Source organism: Hippichthys cyanospilos, chromosome 20 (assembly GCF_059441005.1).
Source record: "Hippichthys cyanospilos isolate Australia breed blue-spotted pipefish chromosome 20, RoL_Hcya_1.0, whole genome shotgun sequence".
In the NCBI taxonomy this organism is placed as follows: domain Eukaryota; kingdom Metazoa; phylum Chordata; class Actinopteri; order Syngnathiformes; family Syngnathidae; genus Hippichthys; species Hippichthys cyanospilos.
The window spans coordinates 5,043,606-5,061,071 of NC_142388.1; the positions used below are offsets into that span (position 1 = coordinate 5,043,606).

The 17,466-nt window shown below is 39.6% G+C and overlaps 5 protein-coding genes across 6 annotated transcripts; 2 read left to right on the forward strand and 3 right to left on the reverse strand.

Moving 5' to 3' along the window:
* Nucleotides 1-111: 111 nt before the first annotated feature.
* On the forward strand, nucleotides 112-2,128 carry mrps10 (mitochondrial ribosomal protein S10). Its single transcript, XM_088402687.1, has 7 exons — nucleotides 112-206; nucleotides 332-384; nucleotides 780-843; nucleotides 926-1,065; nucleotides 1,272-1,380; nucleotides 1,509-1,598; nucleotides 1,674-2,128. The coding sequence occupies exons 1-7, from the start codon at nucleotides 135-137 to the stop codon at nucleotides 1,758-1,760; spliced, it is 615 nt and encodes a 204-aa protein (XP_088258813.1). The 5' UTR covers nucleotides 112-134; the 3' UTR covers nucleotides 1,761-2,128.
* Nucleotides 1,372-4,444, reverse strand: LOC148407033 (uncharacterized). Its single transcript, XM_088402688.1, has 7 exons — nucleotides 4,360-4,444; nucleotides 3,980-4,127; nucleotides 3,418-3,506; nucleotides 3,187-3,327; nucleotides 2,935-3,054; nucleotides 2,737-2,862; nucleotides 1,372-2,451 (listed from the first exon to the last, which is right to left on the reverse strand). The coding sequence occupies exons 3-7, from the start codon at nucleotides 3,504-3,506 to the stop codon at nucleotides 2,352-2,354; spliced, it is 576 nt and encodes a 191-aa protein (XP_088258814.1). The 5' UTR covers nucleotides 3,980-4,127; nucleotides 4,360-4,444; the 3' UTR covers nucleotides 1,372-2,351.
* A 397-nt stretch (nucleotides 4,445-4,841) lies between these two features.
* msgn1 (mesogenin 1) lies at nucleotides 4,842-5,492 on the reverse strand. The gene has a single exon (XM_088403255.1). The coding sequence runs from the start codon at nucleotides 5,319-5,321 to the stop codon at nucleotides 4,875-4,877; it is 447 nt and encodes a 148-aa protein (XP_088259381.1). The 5' UTR covers nucleotides 5,322-5,492; the 3' UTR covers nucleotides 4,842-4,874.
* A 287-nt stretch (nucleotides 5,493-5,779) lies between these two features.
* Nucleotides 5,780-15,282, reverse strand: gen1 (GEN1 structure-specific endonuclease). 2 transcript variants are annotated; one of them, XM_088403253.1, is made up of 13 exons: nucleotides 15,196-15,282; nucleotides 13,063-13,255; nucleotides 12,819-12,995; nucleotides 12,010-12,120; nucleotides 11,857-11,930; nucleotides 11,706-11,791; nucleotides 11,422-11,572; nucleotides 10,654-10,690; nucleotides 10,477-10,557; nucleotides 10,283-10,413; nucleotides 10,071-10,132; nucleotides 8,425-8,574; nucleotides 5,780-7,768 (listed from the first exon to the last, which is right to left on the reverse strand). In XM_088403253.1, coding segments are annotated over exons 1-13 (2,325 nt in total). In that variant the 5' UTR covers nucleotides 15,198-15,282; the 3' UTR covers nucleotides 5,780-6,698. The 2 variants fall into 2 exon arrangements, with proteins under 2 accessions (XP_088259379.1, XP_088259378.1); XM_088403252.1 differs by lacking the exon at nucleotides 15,196-15,282 and adding an exon at nucleotides 13,607-13,767.
* On the forward strand, nucleotides 14,164-17,357 carry ppil6 (peptidylprolyl isomerase (cyclophilin)-like 6). The gene is made up of 9 exons (XM_088403254.1): nucleotides 14,164-14,322; nucleotides 14,557-14,636; nucleotides 14,818-14,913; nucleotides 15,253-15,432; nucleotides 15,569-15,631; nucleotides 15,700-15,847; nucleotides 16,414-16,473; nucleotides 16,543-16,678; nucleotides 16,765-17,357. The coding sequence occupies exons 1-9, from the start codon at nucleotides 14,268-14,270 to the stop codon at nucleotides 16,874-16,876; spliced, it is 930 nt and encodes a 309-aa protein (XP_088259380.1). The 5' UTR covers nucleotides 14,164-14,267; the 3' UTR covers nucleotides 16,877-17,357.
* Nucleotides 17,358-17,466: the final 109 nt, after the last annotated feature.

Genomic DNA, 17,466 nt, shown 5'->3' on the forward strand with positions numbered 1-17,466 from the left:
CATCTACGTTGAAAATATTTTAATTTTGTAGCTTGTCAGGTTGTATTAGTTAGTGCTGTTAGATATCTTCCACGACACACGGGGGCAGCAGTGTAAGGTGTATCACTTCCGGTTTAGTGTACCGTACTTAAAACATGGCCGCTTCCATGGCTCTCAGAAGAGAATTTTGTTCTCTGGCAAGGATACTAAGCGGCATCTCTAATTCGGTATTTACAAAATTGCAAACACTGCAGTTTAGGTTATGCATGTAAATTTTAAACTTGACATTGTTCGTAAAAATGAAAATTTTGGCGAATCTCAACCTTGCATCTGCTATTAACATGTTTTATAGGGACCACGACTTCTGGGTCACCGTGCAGATCATAACAAACGGCTCATAATTCGGTATGTACTATTGTATCACGACATATCAGCAAAATATCGAATTTAATTTAATCGGCTAATAGTCGACAACATTGTGGCTCTTTCTATGCCAATTCTAACTATCAGCTAGTAAGTTTCTCGTGTCTTTATATATTTATGTACTTATATACAATTAACATGTTGCCATTCATCTAACATTGAATCAGCTAGTAAGTTTCTCGTGTCTTTATATATTTATGTACTTATATACAATTAACATGTTGCCATCCATCTAACATTGAATCAGCTAGTAAATTTCTAGTGTCTTTATATATTTATGTACTTATAAGAACCACTGGTTTATGTAATCTATCATAGGTAGTATCAGTGCACGTCGTGGTCCTCTTGTTTTACTTTTTTGTAATTAAATTGTGCAGGCATCCAGTCCCTTTGAAGTCGTCCTTCCACACAACCAGAGTGTTTTTATCAACGGCCTCACCAGTGAGTTGTGCCTGGAAGTCGCCACCTTTTTAAACATCTGATTCACTTTACCCAGGAAACCATTCTAACGTTTCCTTTTCAGATCACTGTGACGGATGAACCTGACACGCTGTTCCAGAAGGTGACTGTGCTGGTGAAAGGCCATGACAGGGCAGTTTTGGACAGCTATGAGTATTTTGCCACAATGGCGGCAAAAGAGCTTGGCATCAGTATTGGCAAAGTGTGAGTCTTGGCAGTATATGGCAGCTTCACTAGGATCTGTTTTAATCTATATGTTCTATATGTGTGTTGCTCCATAACATATTATATTGTGCTGTCATTATTCAATAGCTGTTTTTTTTGTCCTAGGATGCATTAATATTTAGTGATCTTTGTGAAATAAGCTTTTGTTTACGATAATTTTACCCCCCCTCTTTTTTTTCTGCCAGTTTCGAACCTCCCAAAGACATGGACAGGTTAACACTCCTTAAGTCTGTCCACATCTTCAAAAAACACAGGGTTCAGTATGAGATGAGGACACACTACAGGTGTATTGAGGTGAGATTTTATATATACAGTACCGTAATCATGATTCATCTTGACCCGTGTTTTCTCATACCATAGTGCATAGTAGATAACTGGACATTTTTAAGAAAGTGGTAACAGGAGACTTGTCTCTTTCGTAGTTGTCTCATTTAACAGGCTCCACAGCTCGTGTGTATTTGGAATACATCCAAAGGAACCTTCCAGAAAGCGTTGCTATGCAGGTCACAAAGGTGAGTCGGGCTCTTGCTGTAAGGTCGCACTCCAAGCATTTTCACACGCGTCACAAATTTACTTTTTGTTCTCAGACTGCTATGGAAAAGATTCCAGAACACATCCATGAGCCCATGTGGAAGGACGAGCCCACAGAAGAAGTGGAAAAACCTAGTCAATAAACATGAGAATTGAGCAAAGACTATTGACCATCCATCTTCTAAACCGCTCATCTTCCTTCGAATGGCTGGTAGGTTGTGACCTATCCCAACTGACTGATGCAAGAGGCAACATACACCCTGAACTAGTCACCAGCCAATCAAATGGCATATATAGTGTCCTAACATGGATGTTTTTGGATTGTGGGAAGAAACCCACAATTTCATAAGAACATGCAAACCCCATACAGGAAAGCCAGAACCCAGCTTCAAACCTAGCATCTGGAACTATGAGGCCTCTGGGCCGGAAAATAATAATTGAAACATAAATTGTACTTATTGTGTCAGTGTATGTTTTTTTTTTTTAAACAAAGTAAAAGGTTTCCATAACATTACTTTTGTCCTGTTCATTAATGACAAGTGTTTTTTTAGTTAGAATACATGCAGGGAATTTTGACTCTAGTCAGATTGAAGAAAACCAACATATGATGCTTTTCACCTGTTATTGAATCATCACTTTACAACATAATGCATGCAGACACAGTACATATATATATATATATGTATGTAACTATATGTATAAACATTTAAGTCCAGCTTTATCAAGGGGCGGGGTTAAAGGCGGTGACCGCCATGGGACCCCAGCCACCTACGGCCTCTGCCAGGGTTAGGTGGTGGAGGCGGTAGTAAAGGAGACACTGGTCCATTGAAGTAGCTGTGCAAAAGGACAAGATCACAAACATTGGTCTCAACCTTAGCCAATAGAGGGCACACAAAAGCAGAGGACACATAAAAGCAGCCAATTTTCATCTCAAGTTCAAAAATAACGTTGGTATAGCCCGATGGTGTCAGTACTTGCCCATCCCTGATGATTGTTATTAATCTGTATGTTAAACAAATGAGAGTAAAAGCCACTGAAAATAGTGTAAATAGGAAACTTTTAAGAACGGATTTGGCAGAAAAAACATAGCTCTTTGAAGAAAAGACCAAATTGTCTTACCCTATTTGAGCTCTGTGGTGAAAGTGACACAGTGGTCCGGGCCCTAGGATGCCGCGGCCTCGCAAGTGCAGAGGATGCCCTCTAAAACCCAGATGTCCCGGCAGAGGTAGCGTAGGTGGTCTGTGCCTGTGTAATGGGGAAACCTCTCATCAGTATGCGGTGGTTATAGGCTTTAGTTTTAAGGTATAAAATAGCGACCTGGTTATGGGTCGGTAGGGCCCTCTGAGGTGTGTCGCAGGTGGAGGACATATGAACAAGAGTCCACTGCTACTTTGACAACCTCTAGGATCAGGGTAAGGTTGCACAATACCTATTTCTCTGTAAATACAAGACAGGAACTACATAACTGCAATATGTATCACGATCAAGGTTATGAAATAATCTCAAAAGCCTTTGAGTTCATTGTCATTTTTCTCTACATAAGATCTACATAGCTAATCTGTTTAATACCTAATGGGGGCGAGTCCATTCATTGCACCATCATTGAATGGACCCCTCCCGAGGAAAGGCGGGCCAATGACGTTCATGCCCCGCCCTCCACCTCGACTCATCCGACCCCCTCGATTGTGACCTCTGAAGCCTTGACCCCTGCTGTGAACGAAGAGTCGAAAGGTGTGAGAACCAAAAGAATAAATATACATTCTCAAAGATAAAGATCATGTGAACTACCATTACATCGACCTGAATTTGTTTTCTGTGAAGGGCAGTCTGCCAGAACCACAATTGGAGGTTTTTGGCACATCAGTCACTCTTTTAGTGTCTCCATCCATCTGAAAACATTAGCATGAATGTTAGCTAGATGCTAAATGTGTTTGTTTTTTTTCTTGATCACCAATTGTATGCTACCCTGCAATAAACAAGGCACTCTAAAATGGTCACACAGTCAACACCAGTCCATACACTGACTGCCAGAACGTTTTTTTCTTCTACTTCATACTGTGACTTACGCCATGTTGCATTACAACAAACTTTGCAATTTGTATGCATAGGTGTTAAATCAAGTCTCAACTTTTCCCCAATGTTCTACAGACATTCTATCAACGATGTTGATTGAAGTACATTGTCATTCATGTATCGTTGTTGATCCGATGTGTATTTCTTAAGGATGCCTAAGATCTTCAGAGTGTATGAACGTTTTTGCATGTGTGAATATCTTGGGTAAAATAATGTATTTTAGCAGTCTTTAAAATATCAAACAACAATCATAAAGTAGCACCCCATAGGAAAAAAAAAGGACATTTACCTTTGGACTCTTGAGATTCAAGGCTGATAATTTCTTGCTTTGTGTTCTTCAGCTCCTGTCTCCAAAGTCAGACAGCTCTCACTGACCTCTTACCCCACTTCTTTATGATATCATCTTAAAAGTGATACTAGCTTTATGACCTGGAAATCTAATGTTTGAAATTGAACAGGATGTCATTTCAATCTGAAGGAAGTTTTAGCGTGTGTGAATTTTTTTTTTTTTTTATTTTATATGCAAAATATTGCAATTTAATCATGTTTTCTTATATTTAAATCACATATGTTCAAACCGCTTAGGTTACTGTTACAGTAACTTACAATAATATTCAATACCTGATTATATTTTCTCAAAACAATGCCTCAAATTAACTATTGACTCACTTGCTAAAGATTCTCGTTTTCGGCGATGTAGAGACACGCCCACCTGTGATTAAACTTAAATTTACTCTCGACATGTTGTTCTTCCGGTCTGGTAGTCTTACATTCTGATTGGATTACGTTTAAACGAGCAGCCCAATAGTATTTCTCGGTGTGAAGGCTCAAATTCACCAAATTAACTTGCATTTATAGTTGAACCTTATATTTAAAAAAATCCAATACAATTTGTCAATCTTGTTTATTATTTGAAGCTACTTTCTTCCAAAATAGTCCAACTACAAAAAGAAGTTAAAAAAAAAGACATCACTAAAACTACCTTTTCTAATACCACAGTAAAACATGTATTCCATATACAGAACAGTAAGTGCCCTTTGAACATTATTTACATCCAGGAAAGGGCAAAAATACGTAACGAAACCAAAGACAAGTAAACTTATGAACTTTAGAGCAGTTTAGTTAAAAAAAAAAAAGGGGGGGAGGAAAAAAGTCCCAAAAATGACTGCGTAAAACGGTGACGTTTACGCATGGCTCAAAATGTCCGAGAGCTTTTTGATGTACTCGATGGTGTACTTGAGGGTTTGTATTTTGGTCAGAGGATGGCCCCTCTTGGTGTAGTCCGGCGGCAGGTAGTCCCGCAGCTGGTGCAAAGCCTCGGCGAGACTCCGCATCCTCATCTTCTCCCTCTCGCTCGCCTTCAAGCGTCTCTTGGTAGACAACTTGGCCTTGCCGTGCGTCCTGCGCGCCTTGGAGACGGTGCAGGGACCACTTTCTGCAAACCCCAGCTCCCGGTGTCCCCCGGGGTAGAACATCTCCGGCGAGGAGCACACAGAGTCCACCGAGGATGAAGAGGACGAATTCGACTCCGGAGAAGAGTCAGAGGAGTGGAGCTGTATTCTCGTTTTCCAGTCGTTAAGGATTTCGGATGTTGCAACATCGAGGTCCATGTTGAGGAAAAAAATCAGCATCCAGGGATGATGACAGCAGACGAGTTTCTCTGAGGGGGGTGACGTTTTTATACGCGGGGCGCATCTCCGGAGGTTTATGGGTTCACAGCTGAGGCGGAAAAAACGAGTTCAAAGCGAAGCACAAGTGGCAAAATGCGACCTTCGCGAAGGACGTCGTTCGTTCTCACCGAGGTGCGAATAAGGCTAAATAGGCGGATAATGCGACAGAAACACAAATAATTAGATTCCCTTTGTGGGAGGTGGGCCTTTAAAGTCTGCATGGCGACAATTATCAGTTTGATGTGATCTGCCTAATGAAGGGGAGGCCCACGCACCCCCCCAGGCAAATTTGGCCCTCCAAATTAGGAATAAAATCGACAAACTGAAACAAGCTTTTTTTAAATTTATTTTACAAATCCATAGTAATACCACTACAATTCAAAAACAAAACAAGCGAAGGCAGACGTATTACTAATTCAATCGCCAAAGACATTTTTACGTTTTTTAAATCCAAACATTTGATGCTAGCTAGCCTGTTTATTGATATATTTTTAAAATGTATTCAAGTTAATAAGACGTTAATAAGAAATTTAAAAAAATAATACTTGTTATTGAATGTCTGGAGTGTTAAAAACGTAAGACTGTGTCTTTGGGATTTGAGTTTATTCATTAAATATAAAAATTTGATGACTAATTTATGAATGCAGCTCTACAATTGTAACAAAAACTGTAGATGCAAAACATAAATAGGTTAAAATAAAAAAAAGCCAACTAATAAATGATAACTATCCATTAACAGTTTAAATGCATGCATCACAAAAGCTAGCCCCAATACAAAAACAAAATTGCTACAGATTTTTCACATACATCTAACAAAATAAAATAACCAAAACACATATTAGCAAAATCAACATCTAACTTCATTTATTTTGAGTATTTATTTTTTGTCCACCATTAGAGAACTGTTTTTCTTTTTTTTTTAACGGCAAGGAATACATAAAATAAAGTTATGGGTGGACACAAGCTGGTGAGGAGGAGTTGTTTGGGCAAGAGGATGCAGCTGTCACCAAGCTGATGCTAGACCTTTTCATGTCTGAAAAGGTGTGTAAGGCCTCACTCATGATCAAGGGGACCAACAGTAGAAGGCTGTAAAACCAACAGCTTGCTCTTCTCTCAAAGAGTGTGTGTGTTTAAATGGCACTTGTTATATATAAATACTGTGTTTATTTTCAAAGCTGGGCCAAATTATCAGAAGTCGGGATTTGAACCCCAGATCGCACAACTAAGAGGCAGACATGCCAAACATAGGATCACAGTGCTGGCTTGCACCATGAATACATATATATAAGTACCTGTTTGTGATGAATTTCTTGCTTTCCTTTGCTCTCAAGCTTCTTCTCACTTGAGGAACTTGAGCCTGAGTCTCTCTGCCAGCGGCAAAGGGCTGTCCCCGCCAATGACTGAATCATCATTGTCCAACACGCTGATGGGAGACGCTGAGGTGAGGGGGAACATCTCATTAGGTTTGATGTCCACCTGGGTTTTGCTTTTAGGCTTTGTAACATGATCTCCACACTGCAAATGTTGGGACATGAATGTTTGCATATGTTTAGTTGTGGTTTTCCGCTGTCCACAAACAGGCTTAAGAGAACCATCTAATGGAAGCTGTCCTATGGCCTGGCTTCTGATGGTTCTGCGAGATCCGATCTGCTGGTTCTCCGCATCACTATCCTCGCTGGATGAACATACACTCATGCACACACTCTTTTTGACAGTCACTTTTTTGTCTTTGTCCACCTGACATGGCTCAGAGTGGCACCTCTGCAATTTTGAGGCTGCTGCTTTGACAAATTTGTACTTGTGAGGAGGTTTTATAGCCGTTGTAGCCTGACTTGCTGCTGGAGTCTCACTGGGATCTCCATGAAGGTGCGCTCTGGGTTTTAGACTTGGTACAAGGACCCGATCATTGCAAGCTTCTATATTTGTGGCTGTGTTTCTCATGAGTAGCCTGTCCCTTAATGGACATTCAGTAAAAAAAGGCTCTGGACCATCACTTGAGTGTTTGGAGGATTCTAGCTCATCTTCCACCACGTCCTTGACATTGTCACCTGTGGGCATTGTGGTGCACTGTGGCGGGAACTTGGGAGCTGGTGGGGTGGCTGTGAAGGACGCCGCGTCCCAGTCGATGTCACTCAGGTGGAGGGCGTCAATAGCGGACGAGACAGACGGTGAGAAGTTATTCTGAGAAAAAGGTGAACAGGAATGATTTTCTGTGAGTGGCTGATGTTGTTTATGGCTCACAGGTGTGTCCAAAAGCACAACTTCCTGCGAGTTTTGAAGGATGGCCGGGCATGTTTGGGTGGTCGCCTCTTCTGAAGGGGAGCTCTGAAGGGTCATCTGTGCTAGGAGGTCTGAAACACCATCAGATTTATCGGGCCTCTTGTCCTTTTTACTCTTTGGTTTCCTCTCTGTAAGATTCACAGTGAAATCAATGTGAGCGACAATAATTACTTGAATACTTTCATTTTGAATCGTTTAGGAATCACAGCATTTTTATTCAGAGGGCCTCAAATAAGTACAAAATAAATCAGGAGATCAGGAATGCTGCTAATCTCACTCATTTTGTTTAACAATCTATGTCAACCACGTATAGTGACAGGCAAAATAATGAATGGTCTTCCACAAGATGGTAAGAGGTACATAATTAGAATCTGTATCAATTTTTTGAAAGGTAAAATAAGTGCCTAGGTTTAACATAATTGTAACATTCAACCACTAATTGTCCTGAGCTTTTGTTTTCACTGTTGGATGCCAAGTCTTCTCCATATGAGAAAGTGTGACAGCGCAAGGTGAAGCACAACCCTGACAGAGGGAGACAGAGGGACCTGGAACCACCTCACGGCTCCATCTGAGCCTTTGATGTGCGCCGGCCGAGCTGTCAAACTAACATGTTCGGGTGTCGGAGCAGCCGTAATGGCCTTGCTTGCAAAAACAAGCCGTGCGCCTTTGATGGGCATGGGAAGAACTTGGCACGTCTGGTTAAGGAGGAGGAGAAGGAGGGTGGGGCTCAATACCAAATCCATATTTGGCCAACAGGCTGTTGTTTGAACAAGTTTTGTCTTACTCTTTGTCTTGTTGTCTTCAGCCAATGCTTTGTCCCTCAGGTAGCTCTCCACAATTTCTGGGAAGGCCACACGGAAGAGATTCTCCTCCTCCACCGACCTCACCTCGTGCTGCTCTTCGGTGGGCCGATCCTCCGGAAACACGTAATGATCTGCAGGATGCACAAAATCAAAGAACAAATGATTTCAGCACCTTAATAAAAAGTCACTGCAGTGAGATTTTGGCTCTTGTTATCGAGGGCCTCAAAGTTACAAATTCAAATATTTGAGTTTGAATTGACCTTTTAGGAATATTAAAACCAATAGGAAGGCCAAAACCACAAATATGATAAACAACAGAAATCAAGACACAGTTAATGTTACAATCAAACATTTTTTAAAACCGATTACTCGCGGATAAAATTTTATTTAGCATGAAAGTGTATTACAAGTCAAATTTTCCCCATTTACTGCTTATACACCAATTTTATAATTTATTTGGCATTAGTGATTGAAAAAGCTACTAAACAAATAACTCATATCACACAATAGGGATTAGTGTTGTGGTCGCCAACCATTTTAAACTGAATTAGCTGCCAGTGCAGCTATTGTTTTGTATAGTAAAAATGGAGGCTTGCAAATAGCGAAAAAAAACAAAAAAACAAACTAAAAACAGTCTGTTTTCTTGAATGACTACAGTCTAAAAATTAAGGAATAATTACTTTGAGGGGCTGATAAAGTGTTTGGACAATTTTATTATTAAAAATCTTAGACGATTACGATATTCTTAAAATAATTGTTGATTATAGATAATCAATTAGTTGCAGATTAATCAATTAAGTTGTGCCAGTTTTACATTTGTCCACAACGCCAACAGTTAGAGTTGAATCAATTTCTGCACACACCGTACAGTACTACACATTATGTGTAGTACTGTACTGATACTATTTTTTTTTAAACACACACAAAAAAGAGAACTTGCTCAAACTACAATTTATGCAGGTTTTTTCTTATTTTCTCAACTAGGAATGCCTGGGCTCCTTCACTAAAGCTGCTGCACTCACCACCTAACCCACAATGAGTGGTAGAAAATGGATGAATGGATGAATATGACTAATTGATAGCTGAATGGATGGATGATTGATTTTTTTCTCCCCCTCGAATTTTATTCCTTCTATGTGATTGTTTTTTTGTGAAGCTTATTAAAGCAACTACATTAAGCCATCAGACAGCATGAGGTAGAATATCAAAAAATATTACAAGAACTATGATAAATAGAGATGAGAGAGCATCAGGCTGATAAGAGTCTTATTTTAGGGTATTGATACTGGCTGAGGCTGCTGATACCAGCCATCGATATGTAAAGCAAACAATAAACTCACATCCATATGAACATTTTTTTTAATCTTATTATGAAAGCATTCTTAGGATTGAAAAGTATGAGACTGTCTTGTTAGTGAGCTGACCTAGGATATGACAGATTGCCCAGCAAAGGGAGGAAACCAGTTTAGCACCTAGAAACTGTTGTGAGCGATCTGCCACCTCTGAAGCGCACCTCACAGCCAGTCACTAATAACCCCCAAGACCCCCTTACAGGCCTGTCACTCAAGCCGAGAGGATGTTTTTTTTTTTTTTTTTTTTTTTAAATAGTGTGTGTGCTTAAACTTGCCTGGTGTGCTCCAGATTACTTCGAAGCAAGGGATTGAATTCCTCACACGTTGTTTCCATATCCTCATTTTGGGAGAGAAAAAAAGATGAAAAAAAAAAAATCAACATTATACAGTATTTCAAATGATATCTAAGAAATAATACAAAACATAAATTTAATGTAATGTATTTTTGAATTCATAAATTAATCAAAATGAAATATGAAAGGGATACCGAATGGGCTTGATTTGCGATGATGTAATTCTGCCACACTTTCTATTCATCAGTTCTGTGTAGGTCATCAGAAATAAAACCTTTTCACTGGTGTAGTGCTTTGGCCAGTCCATCTTGTCAAGAGCAAATTTCTATGGGAAAATAAAAATATGCAAAAAGGTTCCCCTCCTCTATACATAAATATAATCCATTACCTGCATTAATAGCATGTTCGGCTGCCTCCTCTTGAAGTTTTCGACAGGTTTATCCTTGGTTAGAAGAAACTCATTGATAATCTGCAAGGGAAATTGGAATTAAAGACACGTTCAAGCACATAAAGTAAACAGCAGTTCAGAAATAAAACCGAACGAGGCGTATAGCAACAGCTGTACCTCTGTAAATGGGAATTGCTGACTTGCCAGTGTTTTCCTGAAACGACACAAGGAAATAGTCTTACAAAGTGACATTACGACCGGCATTTTGTCTTTTATATGATGGCTAATTTCAGAGTACATTTTTACACTTGAAGCAGCAGAATTCACTCGTTTTTATCCATCTCAGGGGGCGCCTATTTTGCCACTTGCTATTGAGAGTAATGAAGGGCAAATTTAAAAAGGAAGTCAATCAGTTTTTTTGTTTTTAACTAAAAATTTGTTCTGTGCAGTCCCACTAGTTTGATACCATGTTTAGACTAATTAAAGCAGATAAAAGAACATTTCTGGAATGTCTTACCCTATTTCTTACTCATTCACGCTATAGACGTCAATCTCCCTTTTAACTGGGTTATAATGTTCAGATGAATGCATGGCCTTTTGGGAGCTTCGGCATGTCTGAAACAAAAATGACAGGTATCCAAGTGCATGTATTTCGAAATATATGCACATGGATGCTTGCATTTTTTCCCAGACACACTGAGACTCACAAAAGAGATCATTTTAGAGAAAGATTTGACGTCTTTAGCCGTCAATAGCAGTTGAAACATTAGCCAAAAATGACCACCTTGTAAAAAAACTCAAATACTTTGGTGTTTGTATGGGTACATCTATTGCTTGCAGTTCATTTTCAAATATAACTTGTGGGACCTTGAGTAATAAGCATTTTTTACATTTCCACATCTACTTAATACAATAAATTTGAAGTATTTAGCCTAAGATACATACTTTTTGATATTTGCTTCAATGGACTGGGCCTGGCGGGTCCGTTCAGAGCGGTGCCACTCACATGGACACTGATAGTCAAAATCTTGAGGTTGGCAGAATCGCTGACTGTTGCAAATCACACAGCCGCTTCGTTCGTGGGCTTTGGCCGAGCCTTAAAAAACACACAAACATGGAAATAAAAATACAGCTTTATGGAACTTTTCTGTAGTTTTACTTTGAATACGCATATTTGAGACACTCTTATCTGGGCTACAAACAGGGCTCAGAGTTCAAAGCTCACTCACCTGGATGTCGACATATGTTGCAGTGGGGAAGCTTCTTCGCGACTCCCTGAGACACGCATGTCGTCTCGTCCTTCCATCGCGTGAACCTGAGGGAATCGGCACATGCCACGTCATCGCACCGCTCTGTCGTCTTCATCGTTTTGATTTCTACCTTTGCAAAAGTGTTTGGCCTTTGATGGTCTGGATTAGCTTCAGAGCTTGTTCTTTACCAACACCTGGGACTCCCTTATAAGAGAGTCAAAAGATGTGCGTTAACAGAAGAGCAAAATTCATGCGTGTTTTGTTTGGGGATGATGATACAAACCTTGGGAATGTAATCACATCCGAGGAGGATGGCCAGACCAACAAGGTTCTCTCTGGAGAGGCACAGCTCTTCTTGGACACGGGAGGTCTTGTAGCAGTCCACTTGGGGGTCCTGGAAGAACAGAAAACAACTCTCATTATGAACTCACATTTTCAAGCCTCATAGTAAAGTCAATTTCTTTATTAATACATGAGTGAAATATTGAGAGCATAGTATCAACTACAAATTAATGTTGTGATAAAACTGTTATTATAAACTGTAAATGCATGTTTCCTAAGTATTCATAGTGGATGTAAAAGTATAAAGTATAGTCTTCTGTAATAGAAAGTAATAAACTCCCATTACATTCCTGGGCTAACCTATTTTCTATGTAATGATACTGACTATGAATTTAACTCACAATTAGATCATTTTTCATGTGCATCTATGAATAAAAACACATGTTTGCACTTCCTGTTGACTGAAAATGACAATCTGAGTCAAAGGCTTGAGAAACAATCAATCACAACTCATCTTTGGTCATGTGACATCCGCAAGCTGCACTGTGATTGGCTGTTACTGGAGTCTTCAGCACATGCGATGTCATTTTCACTCGACAGCAAGTGGCAAAATATTTTCAAAAAAATCAATTTTATATGAAAAATAATTCAGCTATTTAATTCTTCATTATTGACAAAAAAATAACTACTAAAACTGTCCCATTAACATCAGATTTTCCATCTAGATCAGCACTTTAGACTACATCGTATTGCAGTAAGTAAAGTGAACTCTTGACCCACAAGAGATCAAACAAACAACATACTACATACTTTGGAGTTCATGTTGAAGTTTCGATAGACAGTCTGTGCCCCATACAAGAACACATCTCCATCATTGGTGATGCAACCATCCACAAGACCTTGTGAGTCCAGGTATGCACACATGGCCTCCGCCTCCCCTGCAGCAACCACCCACGGGACTCCAAGATGGTCAAGCATTTCTGCACACTGCAAACAGAAGTGGCAACGTTAGGCCTGCGTGATTTTCAATAAAATCCTACACAAGCAAACCAACCTCTCTGAGGACTGCATTAAAGCGCCCTCTGCTGGTGGTAGCGGAGGATTTGGAAACTTTCTTGAACCCCCCAAATCGATTTGCAGTCCTCTGGTTCATAGTTTCTGCTTTCAGCTTAGGGGCCTCACCTTCCATGACGAACACCAACTTCACGTCCATGAGAATGAGAGACGACACCCGGAAAAAAAGATTCCTGTGCATAATCACGGTTAATTTAGTTAGCTACGTACAGCGGGTAAACAAACTTTAAAATCCTCCTGATACAACAAAAGAGACTACAATAAATACTTTCATTTGTTTTCACTATGAATCTTACCTAAACTCCCTACATTTTTTGAGGTGATAAATTTAAACAAAGCAATGAGGCTGCATACGCATCATTTGATTACTGGGAATCTGCGTACACATCTGCTTGGCTGCCACCACCGAAAGTACCTCTGATCCCAAATAAAGTTGAGATGTTTTTTTAAACTTTTTTTTGTCAAAAGCTTAGAAACACACCTCTCTTCATTATGCCGTGTGTGTGGTGAGTGAAAAATATTACCTCAGATGGGGCTTTGTGACTCTGCCCATCATTGCTTGGACATGCTGGGCCTCGCATACCCACAAACTCAGGTCGACCGCCAGCGTCTTTCCACTTAAACTGTACAGCGGCACCGACTCCCGAACCGGCTCGATGATAGACCACAAGTCGTGTACACCCATTGTCACACAAATACGTACTTTATATGAGGCAAACGAGTGGAAAATTGACAGCCACGGGATACGTCAGACAACAATCAAATGAAGTTGCAGTTTTTCAAATATGGGCGCCTCAAAAGCTGCGTCCCAATTCAGTTGCAATATGACTAGTAGTCATTCGGTGGTGTCACCTAACCACTAAGAGCTGTGGGAAAAATTTTAACTATCACATATTTTAAAAATTACACCTGTAATAGCAGGAAAAGACGCCTAAATATGATTATAATTGGATTAATTAAGTCCTCAAGTGAAAACAAGAAGTCGATTGAACGAAGTGGGACTTGGCCATTGTCGCAATAGTACGACGTCATATTTATGCGCCCAAATGCTTGTTGCCGTGGATACATCAGTATTGTTTACAGACCGATGCCATGTTTCCGATTTGCTGTTGTTCGGAATTTAACAACTTCAAAAGGACAAAAATAAGCTAAAGCTGAACTCAGCTCCAAGATTCGGATATCTCGATGAACATTAAAACAACCAACATATCATCAGAAATGTCTGACTCAAATCCGAACGGTTAGTGAAAACGATTTATGCATGTATACAATTAATGTGAACATAAGATACAAGTATAAAGCATAAATACGGTACATATAAGGCCTATACATTATTAGGCCTAGCATTCAAATACTGTTGTTGGGGCAAACTAAAAATAGGCACTAGTCCAATTGAAATAAGCTCTAAATTAGATGGGTAAACAAGTAAATGAATTATTGCTGGATGCTTGCTGTAAGAATCTCCTTTTTTCAGACTTGGAACCGAAATTGCACATCAAAATTGTGGGCTTGATTAAAGAACTACAATTTCATATTGCCAAGAGCATCATTGAGGTAAGCGTCAAGTTGCAGAACTTTAGGTTCATAGAAGACTCTAAATTGTCCATAAATGCACATGCCATGTGATTGCCTGGGGATTTCTCTTCAGCCTAAAGTCAGTTGGGACACACTTCACAATATAGAAAGTTGTGAATGGATGCTTTCTCCTTATTCTTTTTTTTCCTCACCAAAACAGGGACTAAAACAAAAGTTTCCTCGTGAGTTTATGGATCCAGAAATTACTTCATTACTTGAAATGGACTGGCATGCTTTTCTGGACAACCAGAAGAAGGTAAGATATGTTTGTATGTAAGATAGTTTTATCATTAGCCATAACCAGAACAACAGATCAACAAAATCTCAATAAATCTCAAAAGATCAAAGAAAATTTCCATGTAAGCAAGAGGCATTTTTTTATCACTTACCCATTAGTCAGAAATCTGTCTAAAACTAATAGTGAGCTCTTGATTGCCAAGATCATTCATCCACCTCAGAGAAGCTGCTGATTGTACCTTAAGCTGCCCACAATTAAATACTTCTCTCAATTGAAACGATGTATTCAAGTACATCTTACATGAACTCTGTAGAACTTTCTCACAGATGACCATGTGATATCCTTCTGTGACTAAAGGAAATGCGTGGCGAAATGTGGCAGTTCTCCAGTGGCGTCATGTGCTATGTGGACGGCCAGTTCATTGGAGATGATGCTGCCCTCGCCAACTGGGCCAAGGAGAAGTGGGCCTTCACATGTGACCAGCCAGAGACGTCCTGCGTGGAAGAATTTTACCTGAAACACCTCCAAGCAACTAAGGCAATATAACTGTGTGCAACTGTGTGTAGGGGGAAAAAATATTATTAAAATTATATTACTTTTATAAAGTACTGGCCACACCACTGAAAAAGCTACGCCCCTGGTTATGAAATAAATGATTCCGTTTCCTATTTAGCACAGGTTTGTCTTCATGGACATCGAGATCGGAGGCGAGCCAGTGGGAAGATTATTATTTGAGGTAAATGTATGCCTTTTGTATATATAATAAAAACATATTTTCCACTCGTTTGCTTCTGTGTCATGCAGCTCTTTTCGGATGTGTGTCCCAAAACATCATGGAACTTTGAGGCTCTGTGCACTGGAGAGCGGGGTCATTCACCTCGCGGCTATCCACTTTGCTACAAAGGCACCCTGTTTCATCGGGTGGTGCCCAATGGCTGGGTGCAAGGTGGAGGTACAATATGATCATTAATCAGAGAGGCACACCCTCTATAGGTGTCAAATTTAGTCCACATCGTTCTCATTTATTGCCGTTCAGAATTGGAAAAATTGTAACCTGATGTTTTATAATACATTTTTACACCGACTTTTGCATTAATCATTTCAATGGCATCTCGCAATCGGGGCGCAAAAGACATGTTTGTGCTGACACCCCAAAACCACCAGGTGGCACTTGGAGCCATTTTATGACATTTGCAAGCCTTTTAATGACTTGAATGATCGGCTTAGCCTGGGCTCCCATAATGCAAAAGTCACATGATTGAAATATGATTGGTCATTACCTGAGCAACTTTCTTATATTATTTTCAGTTGACGAAAAATGACAAAATGGCCGCCTCCTGTGATCGGTAAAATATATAACCAAACGAATGAATAAAGAAAAGTAATAGAATTTGAAGGTGTTTCCAAACTTTTGATTGGTACTGTATAAGATTTTTTTTTCTTCTAGAAGATGGTTACTTATGTATTTTTAACACATCTTAACCTACACAAAAATACTCATATTGCCATTGTTTGCAGATATTACACCAGAAAGGAGAGGAAATGGAGGCGAGTCCATCTATGGTGCAACATTTGACGGTACAGCAATGAGTGGCTGAATGACGTCCGCAGTGTTACTTAACTGACATGTGCCGTAACGCTTTCTAGACGAAAGCTTTGCTCTTTCTCACAGCAAGCGAGGCACTCTAGGAATGGCCAACAAGGGCCCCCACAGCAATGGCTCTCAGTTTTACATCACCCTGCAACAAACACGGTGGATGGACTTGACCTATGTTGCCTTTGGGTTCGTACTCATGATTCAAATTCAGAGATCAACTCTCAAATCCATGCATATTCACATTTTATTACACTTTGTTTTGCTTATTTTAGTCAAGTGGTGGAGGGTGTCGATGTCCTCAAAAGGATAGAGGAGGCCCCGACCACCAATCAAAGACCCAAGGAGGAATGTACAGTTGTAAACTGTGGTGTGTTTAAACTATAGCTCATGAAAAAAAAAAAAAAAAAAACATAACATGGACTTCTCACATGTCATCATGATTAAATGTCTCTTCCACTTTATTTTATGCAACCTCTTAATGGCCATACTAAGAAATTCTCATTGATGTAAAGAACAACTTGTATTTTCGAGTTAGTTAACCTATTTACACCAAGTATTAGGGAAGTTTTAATGCGTCGGTTCATCTGCAAGCAAATGTCTAAAATTTAAAACATTCTCTAAAGTTATTGTGCCAAACGGATACAGTGGCCATTAATGGGTGAAAATGTTCAGAAACATAATGGATAATAACTCAAATTTTCTGTAAAATACACATTGAACGCATTTTTAAATCACCGTTGGTATATTTGCATGTTAACGTGTCATTTGTATGGTTTTTTTTCAATGTTTTTACATCTCAGTAATTGAGTGAGTTAATTGAAATGAGATTATTATTTCGGTCGTCATACTTTTAGAGTTTACTCAATGGTGCCTTTTTATTGTAAAATAAATGAGATTGTTTGATTCAATAAAGGTTGGACAACACTGAGCACATTCCGGGAAGCTGCTGGGGTTGACGTTGCATTATTCGCCCC

Excerpts from the sequence above, each read along its gene's own strand:
- gen1 (XM_088403252.1), bottom strand. The coding sequence starts at position 13,767 with ATGGGTGTACACGACTTGTGGTCTATCATCGAGCCGGTTCGGGAGTCG. Across the intron at positions 12,121-12,818 it reads ACTTCAACATGAACTCCAAA|GACCCCCAAGTGGACTGCTA; the intron begins GTATGTAGTATG and ends CTGTTCTTCCAG. Across the intron at positions 11,573-11,705 it reads CAACATATGTCGACATCCAG|GCTCGGCCAAAGCCCACGAA; the intron begins GTGAGTGAGCTT and ends GTGTTTTTTAAG.
- LOC148407033 (XM_088402688.1), bottom strand. The coding sequence starts at position 3,506 with ATGGATGGAGACACTAAAAGAGTGACTGATGTGCCAAAAACCTCCAAT. Across the intron at positions 3,328-3,417 it reads TTCACAGAAAACAAATTCAG|CAGGGGTCAAGGCTTCAGAG; the intron begins GTCGATGTAATG and ends CTTCGTTCACAG. Across the intron at positions 3,055-3,186 it reads AATGGACTCGCCCCCATTAG|AGAAATAGGTATTGTGCAAC; the intron begins GTATTAAACAGA and ends TTGTATTTACAG.
- msgn1 (XM_088403255.1), bottom strand. The coding sequence starts at position 5,321 with ATGCTGATTTTTTTCCTCAACATGGACCTCGATGTTGCAACATCCGAA.
- ppil6 (XM_088403254.1), top strand. The coding sequence starts at position 14,268 with ATGAACATTAAAACAACCAACATATCATCAGAAATGTCTGACTCAAAT. Across the intron at positions 14,637-14,817 it reads TTGCCAAGAGCATCATTGAG|GGACTAAAACAAAAGTTTCC; the intron begins GTAAGCGTCAAG and ends TCACCAAAACAG. Across the intron at positions 16,679-16,764 it reads TTGACCTATGTTGCCTTTGG|TCAAGTGGTGGAGGGTGTCG; the intron begins GTTCGTACTCAT and ends TGCTTATTTTAG.
- mrps10 (XM_088402687.1), top strand. The coding sequence starts at position 135 with ATGGCCGCTTCCATGGCTCTCAGAAGAGAATTTTGTTCTCTGGCAAGG. Across the intron at positions 207-331 it reads TAAGCGGCATCTCTAATTCG|GGACCACGACTTCTGGGTCA; the intron begins GTATTTACAAAA and ends CATGTTTTATAG. Across the intron at positions 1,381-1,508 it reads CACACTACAGGTGTATTGAG|TTGTCTCATTTAACAGGCTC; the intron begins GTGAGATTTTAT and ends TCTCTTTCGTAG.